At 35.1% G+C, this 13,977-nt stretch overlaps 1 protein-coding gene across 2 annotated transcripts in view; it reads left to right on the plus strand.

Annotated features, from left to right (window-relative positions):
* The window catches only part of WWP1 (WW domain containing E3 ubiquitin protein ligase 1), a 65,601-nt gene extending 52,251 nt beyond the window's left edge, over window positions 1-13,350 (plus strand). For both annotated transcript variants that reach the window (XM_030943958.1, XM_030943959.1), the window contains exons 17-24: window positions 2,616-2,775; window positions 5,430-5,563; window positions 5,661-5,801; window positions 6,734-6,854; window positions 8,008-8,112; window positions 9,490-9,586; window positions 9,887-9,959; window positions 11,176-13,350. In XM_030943958.1, coding sequence (XP_030799818.1) covers window positions 2,616-2,775; window positions 5,430-5,563; window positions 5,661-5,801; window positions 6,734-6,854; window positions 8,008-8,112; window positions 9,490-9,586; window positions 9,887-9,959; window positions 11,176-11,275 — 931 coding nt within the window. In that variant the 3' untranslated portion in view covers window positions 11,276-13,350. The remainder of the gene's footprint in view (window positions 1-2,615; window positions 2,776-5,429; window positions 5,564-5,660; window positions 5,802-6,733; window positions 6,855-8,007; window positions 8,113-9,489; window positions 9,587-9,886; window positions 9,960-11,175) is intronic.
* The last annotated feature ends 627 nt before the right edge of the window (window positions 13,351-13,977 follow it).

Below are 13,977 nucleotides of genomic sequence, written 5' to 3' on the forward strand. Positions count from 1 at the left end.
TTTATTTTTTTAATAGCACTCTAGCCTTGATTTCTCTTACAGTCTGACCCTAGGTAGCTTTTTAGTCCCCTTAAATGTATTGAGGAGGTGGAACTGGCAGCACTGGCTATTGTCACAGGTTATAACTTCACATTAGTAAAACTATGCTCTCAGTTTTTCAATTCTTTGACAAAGAGTGATGTTTAAATTGGAATGAAATTAATTGCTTTGTCTGAGTTATTTCAAAAACTTTCTATCAGAAAGTTTAATTTTCCTAGAAGTGGGAACTGTGGGAAAATAAAGTGTTCTGCTTATTTGGAAAAATGGCAAGCGAACACCAGATTGGGGCTGATAAGAACAGAAAGGAAATAAACAAAAGGAGAGTAATGCAGGCATGAAGGAACAACTGATAGACTATGTTGGCTCCACTGGAATGTAAAACAGCTGGACTGTGGGTTTTTCTAGAATCTGAAGTGGAACTCAGAGGGGAAAAATCTGATAACAGGAAAACCATAGACAAGATTTCATTTATTGATCACTGAGCATACAGCCACTGACTACTGCTGCCAGTTACTTCAATGAAATGTTATTGCTTGGAAAAAATTTTCAGTGCTACTCTATATCCAGAGAATAGGAAAAGGTCATAGGTGATAGAATTTTTCTTGTTAGGTTGTTTTGGGTTTGGTTTTTTTTTTTTGTTTTTTTTTTTTTAGTATGTAAAGATGTTCTGGTTTGGGTTTGTTCTGGTTTTATGTAACTTTCTGCATTATAACTGTATTCAGTGAAAATGCATATTACAGGCAAGGAAGGTTGCCTCTGAAGGTTGAGCTTCTTTTGGGTGTGTGGTGTTTTGCTTCTCATTAAAGTATCACATAGAATTTAAGGGAATGATTTCAGGAAGGAATTCAATTTTTGCTTTGCATGGGTTTTGTTTGGTTGGGGTCCCTATTGTGGGGGTCATAGGTTTTGGATGGGAACTGGAACAGTTCATAGATCTTTCCATGGAGAAGATGTTAGAATAATTCAGCTGAAGTGTGTTAATCAAATAAAGTAGAGAATGGATAAATAAAAAATATATAACCAGTGTAGTTTCATAGTTATTTAAGTCTTGCCCAAGATTTTTAATGTGAAACTGAGAACCAGCCAGGATCTCATTGTAACTTGAGCTGAGAGTTCTTAAGTGACACTAAATAAATGTTCATGTACTGACTAATGAAATACAGCATTAATACAAATAGACATCAGCTGTCTCTCAGCAGACTAAACTCAGTGTTCCTGTCAGATTTTTACCTTGCATGTAGCAAGACCAATCTGACATTATGTCCTGTGGCAAGTTTTTAGCTGTTGATATGAGAAATTCCTTGCTTCTGCAACTTCTTGTTAATGGCTGATTTAGTTTATTCGTCCCTTGTTATCTGACTTGTTCTAATTTAAATGCCTATTAAATTTGATGCCTCTGTGTAGTTAATGTAATTGTCTCAGTATGAAACTTGCCTGGAATGCTGTAAAACATTCTCGTGCTTGCTGGAAGATACACGGAACCCTGTTAGGGTTATTGGATCCTGGCTGCCTTTCTCTGTTTACTCTTTCTACTTGGTCCTTGGGTTGTAAGTGTATTATAGTGGCTCATGATCCATGACTTTAGTTTCACGGCACTGTTAGGAGAAACATGCCAGCAACCCTCATTTCTATTCCTTGATCTTGAATAAATACAAGGATAGAAGAGATGCCTTTTAACTATGACAGCTGAAAGGCAGTCAGAATGGAATTCAGTCCCTACAGTTATTATAGGACTTTCAGGTGTTTTTATGGGCTACTCCTAGGCCTGGTAATTTAGTACCAAATATTTATTGCCTGATAAAAAAGCCCCTGAGTATGTATGACTGTTCTGAGGTCTCTGCAAATACTATATGCAAATATTAGAAAGCAAGAAATATTATCAAAATCACCTATCTGAATACTGACTATCATATTCTGGTATTATTTCAGATCAGCTGAGTTGAAAAAAATTATGGTGGTGAAAAACATGTATTCATTTAACCTCAGCAAAAAGATACTTTTACACTTTCATGTCTTGTAGGCTTAACCAATGCATGGTAATTTGTTAAACAGTAACCCAGCATGTGTTTTTGCTGTCAGACTAGAAAAGCAAATAAGGTGTACGGAGGTTTCAATTTGTTTGTTTTGTTTTGTTTTATCTAAGTTGTTTATAATAAACATGGAATAATCTGTGATTTTTTTTTGAGTAAAGATGTGAGTTGTAGACAGTAAAGGAGGCATGACCAGGATAAATGCTGTGTACTGGTTGAGGCAAGGACTGTGTAAGAAAAAAATGTTACTGATAGGCAGCTAAAACCTGTTCTGTGAGGGTGTGTTCAAGATGAAAATCTTAACTTCTAATAATTTCTAAACTTTGGAAACCATGATTTTCTAACATTATTTGGTCTAATAATTAATTTTCTATATTTAAGAAATATATAATACCATATATTATTCTGTGATTCTAATACAACACTGTTTATATTATTTTTCAAAGTTTGCATATATTTTGACCATTTTGCTGGTTACCTAAGGGGAATGGTGATAAACATCTGTATTTGATGGTTTTTATGTGTATACATGTTTTTTTTCCTTAGAGAATGGTTTTTCTTGCTTTCCCATGAAGTACTGAACCCTATGTACTGCCTATTTGAATATGCTGGCAAGAGCAACTATTGCCTGCAGATAAATCCAGCATCAACAATCAATCCTGACCATCTTTCATATTTCTGTTTCATTGGGCGCTTTATTGCCATGGTAGGTTAGATTTTTAAGGTTTTATATTTGCTGTAGCTATACATTTGCTCCTGAACAGTATTTGTTTGTACAGTTATTAAAGGTTATATTAATCTCATAGAAATGGAAGATTAAGGCATAAGTTTATTGAGCCAATTCCCTGAGAGTTAAGTGTCTTGCACCACACTCATGTTTCCTGGGAGAGTTATCAAAGTTAATATGACGTTCAATATAATATTTTATTTTCATCAATTGGATGTGTGTATTTCATGCAAACTGTTGTCTGAGTGTCTGAATACTGATGCTCTGAAAAATGTGACTAAATATTTTGTGAAAAAGGCTCCTCAGTTGGACCTGGTCTACCTGAGGATATTTGAAAAAATGAGTTAGAATGTTTTGCAGAGTACACTGGGCCTTAATTTAAATGTATGTAGAAGTCAGACACTGAGGAGACCAGAAGCTGTCAGGGAGCTGATTCTCTGCCCTCCAATTTCTCTTAAACCACAAGCTAATCAGGCGCGTTGTATCATTTCTTCAGTATCGCTGAGTTGGTCTTCTATAGTGACTCCTGTTCTGTCACATTTCTTTCCCTCCATGTAGTGATACAGTCATCTTTCCACATAATCATCATGTCTACAGGTAGTCCTCAGCAACATCTCTCAACCTGGTGAATAGTGAAACCAAAAAGAGTAGAAAGCATTTTCATATTGCCTCATGTTGTTCAGGCTTTTTGTACAAAATTAGAATAAACACAAGCCAAGCGTAACATAAATGAAAAAATACTTTCAGACTTAAAATAAATTAGGTTTGGGTGGTTTCTTAGTTCTGCTTTTCTTATAGATGCTTCTGAAGAAATGTATTCAGCTATGACAATAACATCTCTGATTTCAAGTGTTTTATGGCTGAGTTCACAATTGTTGTGCTGTCATGAAAATTTAGCTCATTGGGTTTACACTTTCAATAGGCTGCCACATTTTTTCTTTATTTTAGAGTCCTCAGCAAGCTACAGGGCCGCTTAACAGGAAGGTGTGCTAAAGCCAGTTAGGTGCTAGAGCCAGTGTTTCTTTGCTGGTGATTTTTGATCTTGTCTGTAAGAAATGTTAACTTTAGGAAAGCTATTTCGTAACAGTACAAATCATAGTAGAGAACTTAATTAAAGTAATTAATGTAATTAAAAGACAAACTTCTGTTTCCTGAAGTATTTATGTGTTTATATTTCAAATTCTCTAAGCGGGGCAAGAGAGACCCATGTAATGCTGTCTGATGTGGTTTGTTGCAAGGTTTGAGTATTCATGGTTTATACTGGATGGAACTTTCTGCAGTGCTTCCTGGGATACCCTCTAGTGGCTTAAGATAGCTCAGGTAATAATGCAACTGGGAAATGAAGTGGCAGTTTCTGTTCTTCTCACAGTTCTAAAATAGTAGTGAGATTTTTAGTTTTAAGTACTGAAGTAACCACAGTTGTTTTCAACTGAAACAGGATTAAACATAAAGAATACACATCTTGCTTCATAATAAAAACCTGTTAAATGAAGTTGGCTGTGGCAACTTTTTACATTTTGCTGTAAGATTATCATAAACATCAAATAACGTGATTTTAAGAGCATAATTCTGCAAAAGCAGAAAATCATATGGCCAGGTGCTGCACTTGACGTGGAATTTCTACCAGGTCAGCCTCCCATGAGAAGAATAAACTAGTTGCAAAATAAATAGATGTACAAACAAACAAACAAATAAATACAGGCCTTTAAGAGAACTTCTTTGAGGTCTCCTTAAGCAGAAGAAAATGCATAATAGACTAAGCCCTAAAAGGGGGAGATTAGGTGGGAAATAAAGATGGAGCCTAGAGGAAATGGGCTGTTAATTGGCTCATCTTCTCTGAGAATTTCAGCTGAGAGGAAAGAGAAGCAATGAATGCCATACATGGCCTATGTTTAGGATGGTTTTTTTAAAAGAGCTATTTAAGTGGAGAAAGTGTACTTGATAAAGCTAAGGGGAAGAAAGGGTTTTCATGGTTATGGTTGTGCTCCGTGAGCTCTCAGATGCACTGAGTCAGTGTTGAGGTCAACACTCTGTGTGTGTAATGCTGTGCTTCAGTACTATTATTATTCAGCTTACACCCTATGTGCATGTGTGGTGAGACAAACGTGACCATGTTTTGGGTTTGGGGTTTTTTTGGTTTTGTGGAGAACCTAATTCCTCAGTTCTGTTACTCACCTATAAAACAATGTGGTTCCCAAAGCTCTTTCTTACAAGCTGCAGTAGCATTCTGTAAATGAAGATGTTGCTGGATGTATGTATGTAGTAAAAAATGGCAGTAATACTCAAGTAGGATCAAATATTCTGATCAAGTAGGATAAAATAACACTTGACAATTATGCCTATTCACATAACTAAGGGAAGAAAGGATGAAGTCCTTTTATGAGAAGTTTTATTTTTAATCAAAGAATTTCTAAATTGTAATAACATATACTTGGATAAATTTTGTCCAGTTTTTTGACTTCCCATTTAATTTAATGTTTTGTTCTTTATAAATATGGCTTTATAAAGCTGCTACTGCTATTTGGTGCTTTTCATTATTTAAAGAAGAAAGAAAAAAAAAAGACTTCAAATCCAGAAACACTTTAATAATTCAGTAGTTCAATAAAAACTAAACTTATTTTTCTGTTCAACAGGCATTGTTTCATGGGAAATTTATTGACACTGGTTTTTCTCTGCCTTTCTACAAACGAATGCTGAGCAAAAAGCTTACTATTAAAGACCTGGAATCTATTGATACTGAATTTTACAACTCCCTAATTTGGATAAGGTTTGTAGTTTATTTTCTTGTGTGTGTGTTTGGTATTTTATGGATTTTTTTTTTGTTTATATAGAATTCATTGCAATATTTTTTTCTTTTCATCCAGGGATAATAACATTGAGGAGTGTAACTTGGAAATGTACTTCTGTGTGGATATGGAGCTCTTAGGGAAAGTAACCTCACATGAGCTGAAATCAGGAGGTTCAAATATCTTGGTAACTGAGGAGAACAAAGAAGAATATATTGGGTAAGGAGAACAAAGAAGAATATATTGTGTAGGAACGTGCAGATGCTGAAAAAATGTTCCATGTTTCTCCTGTTGCCTTAATCTTTTTTGACACGTTGGTTTCTGTTGGTTTTGTTTTGTTTTGTTTTACTTTTTCTTCCCGTGTTACTATGTAATTCTTGTGACTGTTATTGAAATGGTACCTTGGTACATGTTGCTATCTTGATACACAACTGCTTGGTACAAAAGGAGACCATGTGGAGAGAAGATGACCTGAAATGCTCTTATATGTACAGTGAGAACAGGTGAAACTGAAATGAGCAAGCCTGTTTTCAGTAACTTCAGGTAACAAATCCAGGTAGAGGGAAGATTCTATTTGACAGAAGATCCTAAAATTGTTTAGAACTTTGCTACAAATGTGGAAACTGAAATTCAGAATGGTGTGTAACATGCTGTGATTTCAGCTGTTTTTTAAACTCTTTTTACTACTCATTTTTGCTTATTGCCTAATTTTATCACTGCCCTTTTTTTTAGCCTCTGTTTCTGATCTATTCAGTGATCTCAAAAGCAGATGTACACAGACCCTTTGCTGTGATACAGTGTATGTCCAGTGCTGCATATAAAGTTTCCACTTAAATTAGTGGTCTTCAGTTTCTCAGAGAAATAGCTTCTATAGTATATAGATAAATTAAGGTTAATAATAATAATATTTAATTTTTAACTGGAATGGTAATCTAAGTTACCTCTTGCTACTTTACTATTATCTAAATGTGAAGATTTGTGATAATATAGTATAGTAGGTTACTTATAGTTAATGGAATTGAACAGTGTAAGAAGTGAACCTTGAGGGATTCTTACCTGATGGGAACACATACACAATCCTATGCGTTTGAACTTCTTCATGTTGAATGCTAAATGATGTTTAATTCATGTTTGGTTTTGTTCTATCCCAGGCTAATGGCAGAGTGGCGATTTTCTCGGGGAGTTAGAGAACAAACCAAAGCTTTTCTTGATGGTTTTAATGAAGTAGTTCCTCTACAATGGCTACATTATTTTGATGAAAAGGAACTGGAGGTGAGGTTTTTTATTCAGCATTTTTAGCTTCTGCAAAGGTAATATGTATGGAGAGATTAAATGGATAGGTCAGGTTGAATCTCTCATCTGTCCATGCTGCATTTAATAGCTTCTGGAACATGGAGAATTTATTAAGAGCAGTGGGATTAAATCATGATAAAAATGGAATCAGTGTTCTTGAATCAGTGTTTTTGTGTTCAGCATTAAGATGTATTTTTGAAAGTTTCTGTGAAAGTATATGAGATCACAGATGGATCTGTGAGTCACAGACTTTTCCCTCTGTGGTAGATGGGTAGAATTACTGTGTAACAGATGACACAGAAGTTGATTGTAGTTTATAGTGATTGCTTAGGATCAAATACAATGCCTAAGACAGGTTCTAGGGTTCTTTTATTTAGAGCTTGGAGGAACCAACAAGGCATGAAATGGAACTTTGCAGATCCTTAGTATACAACCCAAGGGCTGATAACAGGGATTGCTTGCATGCTCCATGTTTACTTAACAATCAGCCTAGCCTGTGTTTACTCTTGGGGTTTGTCATCTGGAGTAGGGACAAAAGGCTCTGTAGTGCTGTGCTCATTTATTTCTGTGTGACTTGACAACTTTCCCTGTATTTAATGAGCAGTTTTCTGAAACCTTCATAAGTTAAGTAGGGAGGATGTTTTTCTGAAAAAAAAGACTTTGCTCAGTCTTATTCAGTGTTGAAAGCTTTGCCTTTAGAACTTTCAGCTTTCATTGCTTCTTGTAATGAATAATTTTCAGACTTTTCAGTATGTTTTATCTTTATTAGTAGTAGCAGCAATCTAATCATTATCGTTTTGGAATATGAGGTGAAGATTTAATGGAAAGGCTAATATACTCCTTAACATAAAAATTTCTCTTATGAAAAAGATAGTAGCTTTTATTACTGAGCTATTAGTTGGAAGATACCAAGTCTCTGGTATTCAGTCTTTCAGACCACTTATATACATACACAATTTTGGATAACTGTAAACTTAGGATAAAGGAAAATCTACTTGTGTAATAAAATGAAAAAAAATTACCAGTCCTTTTTACAGAGCAGAAACTTTCATTTTTGTTACCATGTCTCATACAAAATAGAAAATACTCTTAATTTTTGTGTTTAATATAAAGAAATCGTTCTCTTTTCTAGGTTATGCTCTGTGGTATGCAAGAAGTAGATTTAGCAGACTGGCAGAGGAACACTGTTTATCGTCATTACACAAGGAATAGCAAGCAGATCATATGGTTCTGGCAGGTATGTTAATCAGTTACATTTCTGACTTCTGTAGGTTTTGTTTTGATCTGTAACACAAATGGTATGTGTAGTGGAGGGCTGTCCAAATGAAGATTCTTACAGCTTCCTTTCTTTTGTCTTTTCAGAGAAGGAAAGGAGGATTACTGGTGTTTAGGGAGGATACTTTAGGGTGAGAAATGGCAGACAGATTCACACATTACATTTGGATGCTGGCTTATGAATATTTTCTTCTGGATCTTGTCCTTACTGATTATTCAGTGAGGCTTATTTTATTCTTAGTGATCTACCTTCTAAATATTCTCATATGTAATACACCTGAACATCTTCACTTTCCAGTACCTGAAGGGAGCCTTTCCAGTACCTGAAAGGAGGAGAGTGACTTTTTACTAGAGCATCTAGTGACAGGACAAGGGGAAGTAGATTCAAAGAGATAGTAGCTTTAGGTTAGATATTAGGAGGAAGTTCTTTGCTGTGAAGGTGGTGAGGCACTGAAATAGATTTTCCAGAAAAGCTATGGATGCCCCATCCCTGGAGGTGCTCAAGGCCAGGTTGCATGGAGCTCTGAGCAACCTGGTCTAGGGGAAAGTATGCCTGCTGTGGCAGAGGGGTTGAAACTAGATGATCTTTAAGGTCCCTTTCAACACAAACCATTCTGATTCAGTGATCTAAAAATGTCACTTAGTACTTATGATTATTTGTCATATTAATAACTGTTGCAGTCTAGCACTGACTAATCTTCACTCACATTTTAATGGAGTTGGCTAAGGAAAACCCTCAAATACTATTCCGGCAGTATTCTACAGATTTTCCTAAAGAGAAGTCAGACCTAGGGTCTTCCTATCTTTTGAAAAACCACCATTTTAGAGATGCTTTTGACTAAGTTTCTCTGGGAAAGTGGCGCAAATCAGTTATTTCCTATCTTATTTATGTCATAAGATCTGATGATAAATCTTTTTAAGATGCTTGGTACTGAAGAATCTAAACCAGAAGTTTAAGTACCAACATTTATATGCAAGTTTTTCTTAGTCTTGAAATACCCAAAGTCTGTGGCTAGTGCTGTGTTTAATAACAATGGCAGTAGTCTTTGTATAAAGCATTGACATGATTTAAATTTTAGTGTAGAATATAATAGGTAAGGATTCTTCTTATCTGCTGTTCCTAGCCTTCACATTGTAGTGGCTGACAGTGCATATAATCTGAAATCACTGTTCTTTTCTCTCCACCCCATTTTGCTAGAGTAAAGAAATGCAAACAGGTGGTAAACAAGGTGGTGTTTTTTTCAATGGAATTACACTTTTTCAACCATCTCATGAGTTTTTTAGTTTTGTCCAGCTGTGTTAAAACTTTTTATTAATTAATTTGAATTTCTATGCCTAGTTTGTAAAAGAAACAGACAATGAGGTTCGCATGCGACTTCTGCAGTTTGTCACTGGCACTTGCAGATTACCACTGGGTGGATTTGCTGAACTTATGGGTAAGTAAAAGGTGACCAGAACTGTTTTATATTGTCACTGTTTCATTTGCAAATGAACCATGTTGCAAGTGTACAGATAAGAGAAACTTCATGTTCATCACCTTGGATCTAGAAGGGCTTTTTATATCATAAATCCCATGAATATGTTTCTAAACTATTTGAAAATTAGCTTGTTTCTGTGAGAAGCACGTTCATGTAATTAATGAACTCCGCTGTGCCCGAGTTGTGTAGTATTCACGTATATATCATGTATGGTACTTAAAAGGAACAGATTACACTTTTCAAAATCTTGTTTTCTAGGAAGTAATGGTCCTCAGAAATTCTGCATTGAAAAAGTTGGTAAGGAAACCTGGTTACCAAGAAGTCACACTTGGTGAGTTGTTATGTGATAACTTTCTGTACCTTTACTAGTTTATCTCTTCCAGGCTTGCACTGGCCAAATCAAACGAAATCTAATTTGGATCAATTCTCTATCTCCATCTTCAGCTTCATTTGATTGCCCTGACATGCCAGTATTGAAAACTTTCCTAGTTGCCCTCTTCTAAAATTTTGCAACTGTGCTCAACAGTTTGTCAGTGTCGGATCTATCAAAAATATGAGAATATCCTTGTGTAGAACTGAAAGGTGCTTTCCTAATTCTTTTAGAGAATATTAAATAACTGAACAAGTCATGTTAGTAGTAGGCACATAGTTGTTAGGTAGAGTTATTATGAAGTAACATTATAGAAGATAAAATGTATAGTCACAAGAAGAAGTAGCATGAAAGAAATGACAGCAGACCTTCAAAAGAAGGATGCTTAGCCAAGAATGCTGATACTTTTTCCCACCAGGCTTCAGATGGGCCATTATTGGCTTGGCATTCCTGTGCATACTGAACTGGTGCATCAGGTACACAGATCAGTTTTTTATATAGACTGTGCAAAATGGACAGAGTTTCCTTTGGCAACCTGTGACAATAATATTCATCATATTTTTAAACTAATTAAGGGTACCCTTCATTTTACATTTTCTCCACTGAATTTTGTTTTGAGTGATGTTTGCAAGAGTTAAACATATCTTGTCTAGGATAATTTTGAGGAAGACATGGAATGAAATGTTTTGGCAGAAGTCTTTTAGGGCAAAGTTTACAGGGAAAAAACACCCACCTATATCCAAGCATGTGTAGGAAGGAGAAAAGTTCAGCTTTTTCATGCTGTTATTGAAATTTGGAGATGCATCAAACTAGGATTAAACTTCATGCTGAAAATTTCCTTTTCTATGTATTACTATTATAATAAATTATTATTGTAAGTATCATGTTTTTATTTTATATTTTTTGAAGTATTATAGTTCCCTGTATCTTGGACAGTCTTTCACCATTCTGGTTTTTCATCTGGTAATAGTCTTTTGTTTCTTAAAATATTGCTCTGAAACTTTGACTGTTTTTCTTTCTTGTAGAAATGCCAAGGCAGTGAGATTGTGCTGATTGTTTCTTTTTTTCTAATTGTTAGATCAGAACATTTATAACTTCTGCTATAACAATTCAGTTCTGTAGAGCTCTGCATGGGATTTAAGTAAACTTAACAAAATTCTGTTTTTTTCCTGCTCAGTTTTAATCGTTTGGATTTGCCACCATATAAAAGCTATGAACAACTAAAAGAGAAGTTGCTCTTTGCCATTGAAGAAACAGAGGGATTTGGACAAGAGTAGAAGTGACTTCTAGTCAAAAAGGATATCTTGAATAATAAAAGGCCCAGCCAACTAAAATTGCACACCTTATTGTATATAAGCTTTCTGTTCTGTACAGTGATCTTTCTGGAACTCTAAAAGTTTAATTGTTCTCTGTTCTTCCACAAATATATGCAAAACAGTTCAGCCTTTTCTACTTTTATTTATTGCCCTTTCAAAAGACCAGAAAAACCCCTCCATAAATTTTGAAAGCAGACAAGAGACTTATTTAAAAAAAAATATATATAAAAATATAAATATATATACTAATGGGCTCTAGTTTTATAGAGCTTTAAGTGTATGAAAAGTTGCAGCCATTTAAAAGGGCCTGGATTTGCTTTATCTTGGCTTTATCATTCAGAAAAATGTTTAAACTGCACAGTGTTCTCTTAAGAAACATCTCCAAGTTTGTTTTACTGCATGGCTGTTCTAAAAGGTGTTAAAGGCTTAGGCCAAATGTATCCTAAATATGTAGAAAGATGCTGCTGGTATTTGAGACGACAGAATCTGTTCTTCTGTCAGTTTAATTTTTTTAAAATACATAAATAGCTGATATATCCCTTCTACTGATGTAGCCAAGGTCATGAATAAAGCCTTTACTACTTGCACAAGAGTCATGTACAATGAGATGAATGTGATTTAATGTTGAAAGGAATTGGTGCCACTGTTCTGACTTACTGCAGGAGCTGAACAGAGTATTTTAATTCATTTGAGCAGCATTGAAATTTGTTTACATAGTACCTTGGGTTATTACCACGAGGATGTTAGGTAATCTTCAAAGAAAAAATAATAAAAGAGAAAATACTACCCATTCTCTTCTTGGTCTGGTGTCTTGCAGGCTTTTTTTTTTAATTTGGTTTTGTTTTGTTTGGTTTCCCTTTTCAATCTGTGATGTCCTTTTTATAACTTTGTAGAGTTATGTTAATGTAAACTGAGCTATAAGGGTATAAAAAAGGAAATGTGAATTTTGCTGCTTTCGGTGTTCTTGTTCAGTTTCAGATACTGGATTTAGTAAACTCAAATAAAATGAAAGTTACTTAAGCTTTGCACAGATAAAAATATTATTTAGTATTAAATACTCTCATTTCTCTAAAATTCTTAACTGAAATTTAGATGTATTTGAATAAAGTACATCTAAAACCTGTCATCCTTTTATGTAGATCAGGTTTGTCCTAAGTGCACAATAATATAAAAACATTTTAAAATTAGTTTTATTGGCATTTTATTGGCATATATTTGCTGAACTGCAAAGACATGTTTAAAAAAATACTAAAATTTAACACCTTATTCATGTGAATTATATTAAATGCTACTTTTAGCAAACTGTGCTTCCTTATTATAGAGTAAAAATGTGTTTTAAATCACCATTTGTAATATGCTTTAAATATTACCTGTAAATGCCATTACATTTAAATTACACAGAATTTTGTACACACATGATTTTAGAATATGATTCAACACACTTGTGTTAACATATCATATTGCACTGTTAAAAGTGTACATGCAGAAAAAAACCAGCTATATCTGTTCATGTATCTTTCCAATGCAGCAGCTGAATTCTGCCAAAAGTTTATTTTTCTACATATTGGATTGTCTCAAGGCTTTGTATTCAATATGCACAGCTTACCCTGGAGCTGTAGCTGTACAGAGCTCTGGTCACAGCAGTGGTGCAGCAGGCCCAAACAGACTGCTGTCTTACATTAACTTTTCTGTAAGAGCTTCAAAAATTTCCACCACTTTGAGGGTTTTTCATACACCACCAAATATCTTTTGCAAAACCATTTTTATATAGCACTAAATTCATTTGAAGTGCAAATCCACGTAAATTATCACTTATGCTGGCTAGAATGGAGGAAGTTTAAGTAAAACAAACCAAGAAGGTCAAAGGCCAGGCACCAGGAGTGTGTGTGTCACTTGCCTAAAAGACAAGGAGGGCTAAATGTCACACTTAATGAATTTGCACTAATGAATGACTCGGTGACCCACTACCAACTGCTGAATTTTGTGAATCTGTGAGTAACTGAACGAAATAAAAAAAAGACAGCACACCACAAGAATGTAGTTGTTTTATTGTTTTGGTAACTTTACCTGTCTCATACCTGCAGTGGTTTTTCCTGGGGGTAAGGATTAGTAAGCATGAAAAAACCAAATCCAGTAGCTTTTTGTCCCTGTGTATGACCTGTGAACTGGTGTCAAGGGCCTGACTGAAAGAATGACTCTGTAGGAAAAGAACGCAAAGTAATATACCTGTGTGCATGTGTGTACAGTACTTGCATTTTCTGGGAATTTCAGTAAGATTGTGCTGTTATTTTTTCTTTTCCCACTTGAATTCCCCATATTTCACCTATACTTGGGGGGAGTGAGTAAGACAGCAAAAAGAGGGAAGGCACCAATGGTTGGTGATCAGACCAGGGAAGTAATACGACTAGAAGGAGCTGTTGTGTAGTTCGTGGGTTTTGTTGTTTCCTTTCTTCCTGCAACTCAGCTGCTTTTCACTACACACTTCACAGCTATTAGGTTATTCTTCCTTTGTGCAGCAGGAGAAAAGGCACCTAAAAAAAGATGCCTCTGCCACAAAGCTACTGGAAGCAATTATGCAGATGTTTTTGTAGAATATGAATGCAGAAAATTCTCTCTGAAACACTCTATCACCCACCCTGAGACACTGTAACATAGAAGACTTC

The sequence above is a fragment of the Camarhynchus parvulus genome, chromosome 2 (genome assembly GCF_901933205.1).
Source record: "Camarhynchus parvulus chromosome 2, STF_HiC, whole genome shotgun sequence".
Taxonomy (NCBI): Eukaryota; Metazoa; Chordata; class Aves; order Passeriformes; family Thraupidae; genus Camarhynchus; species Camarhynchus parvulus.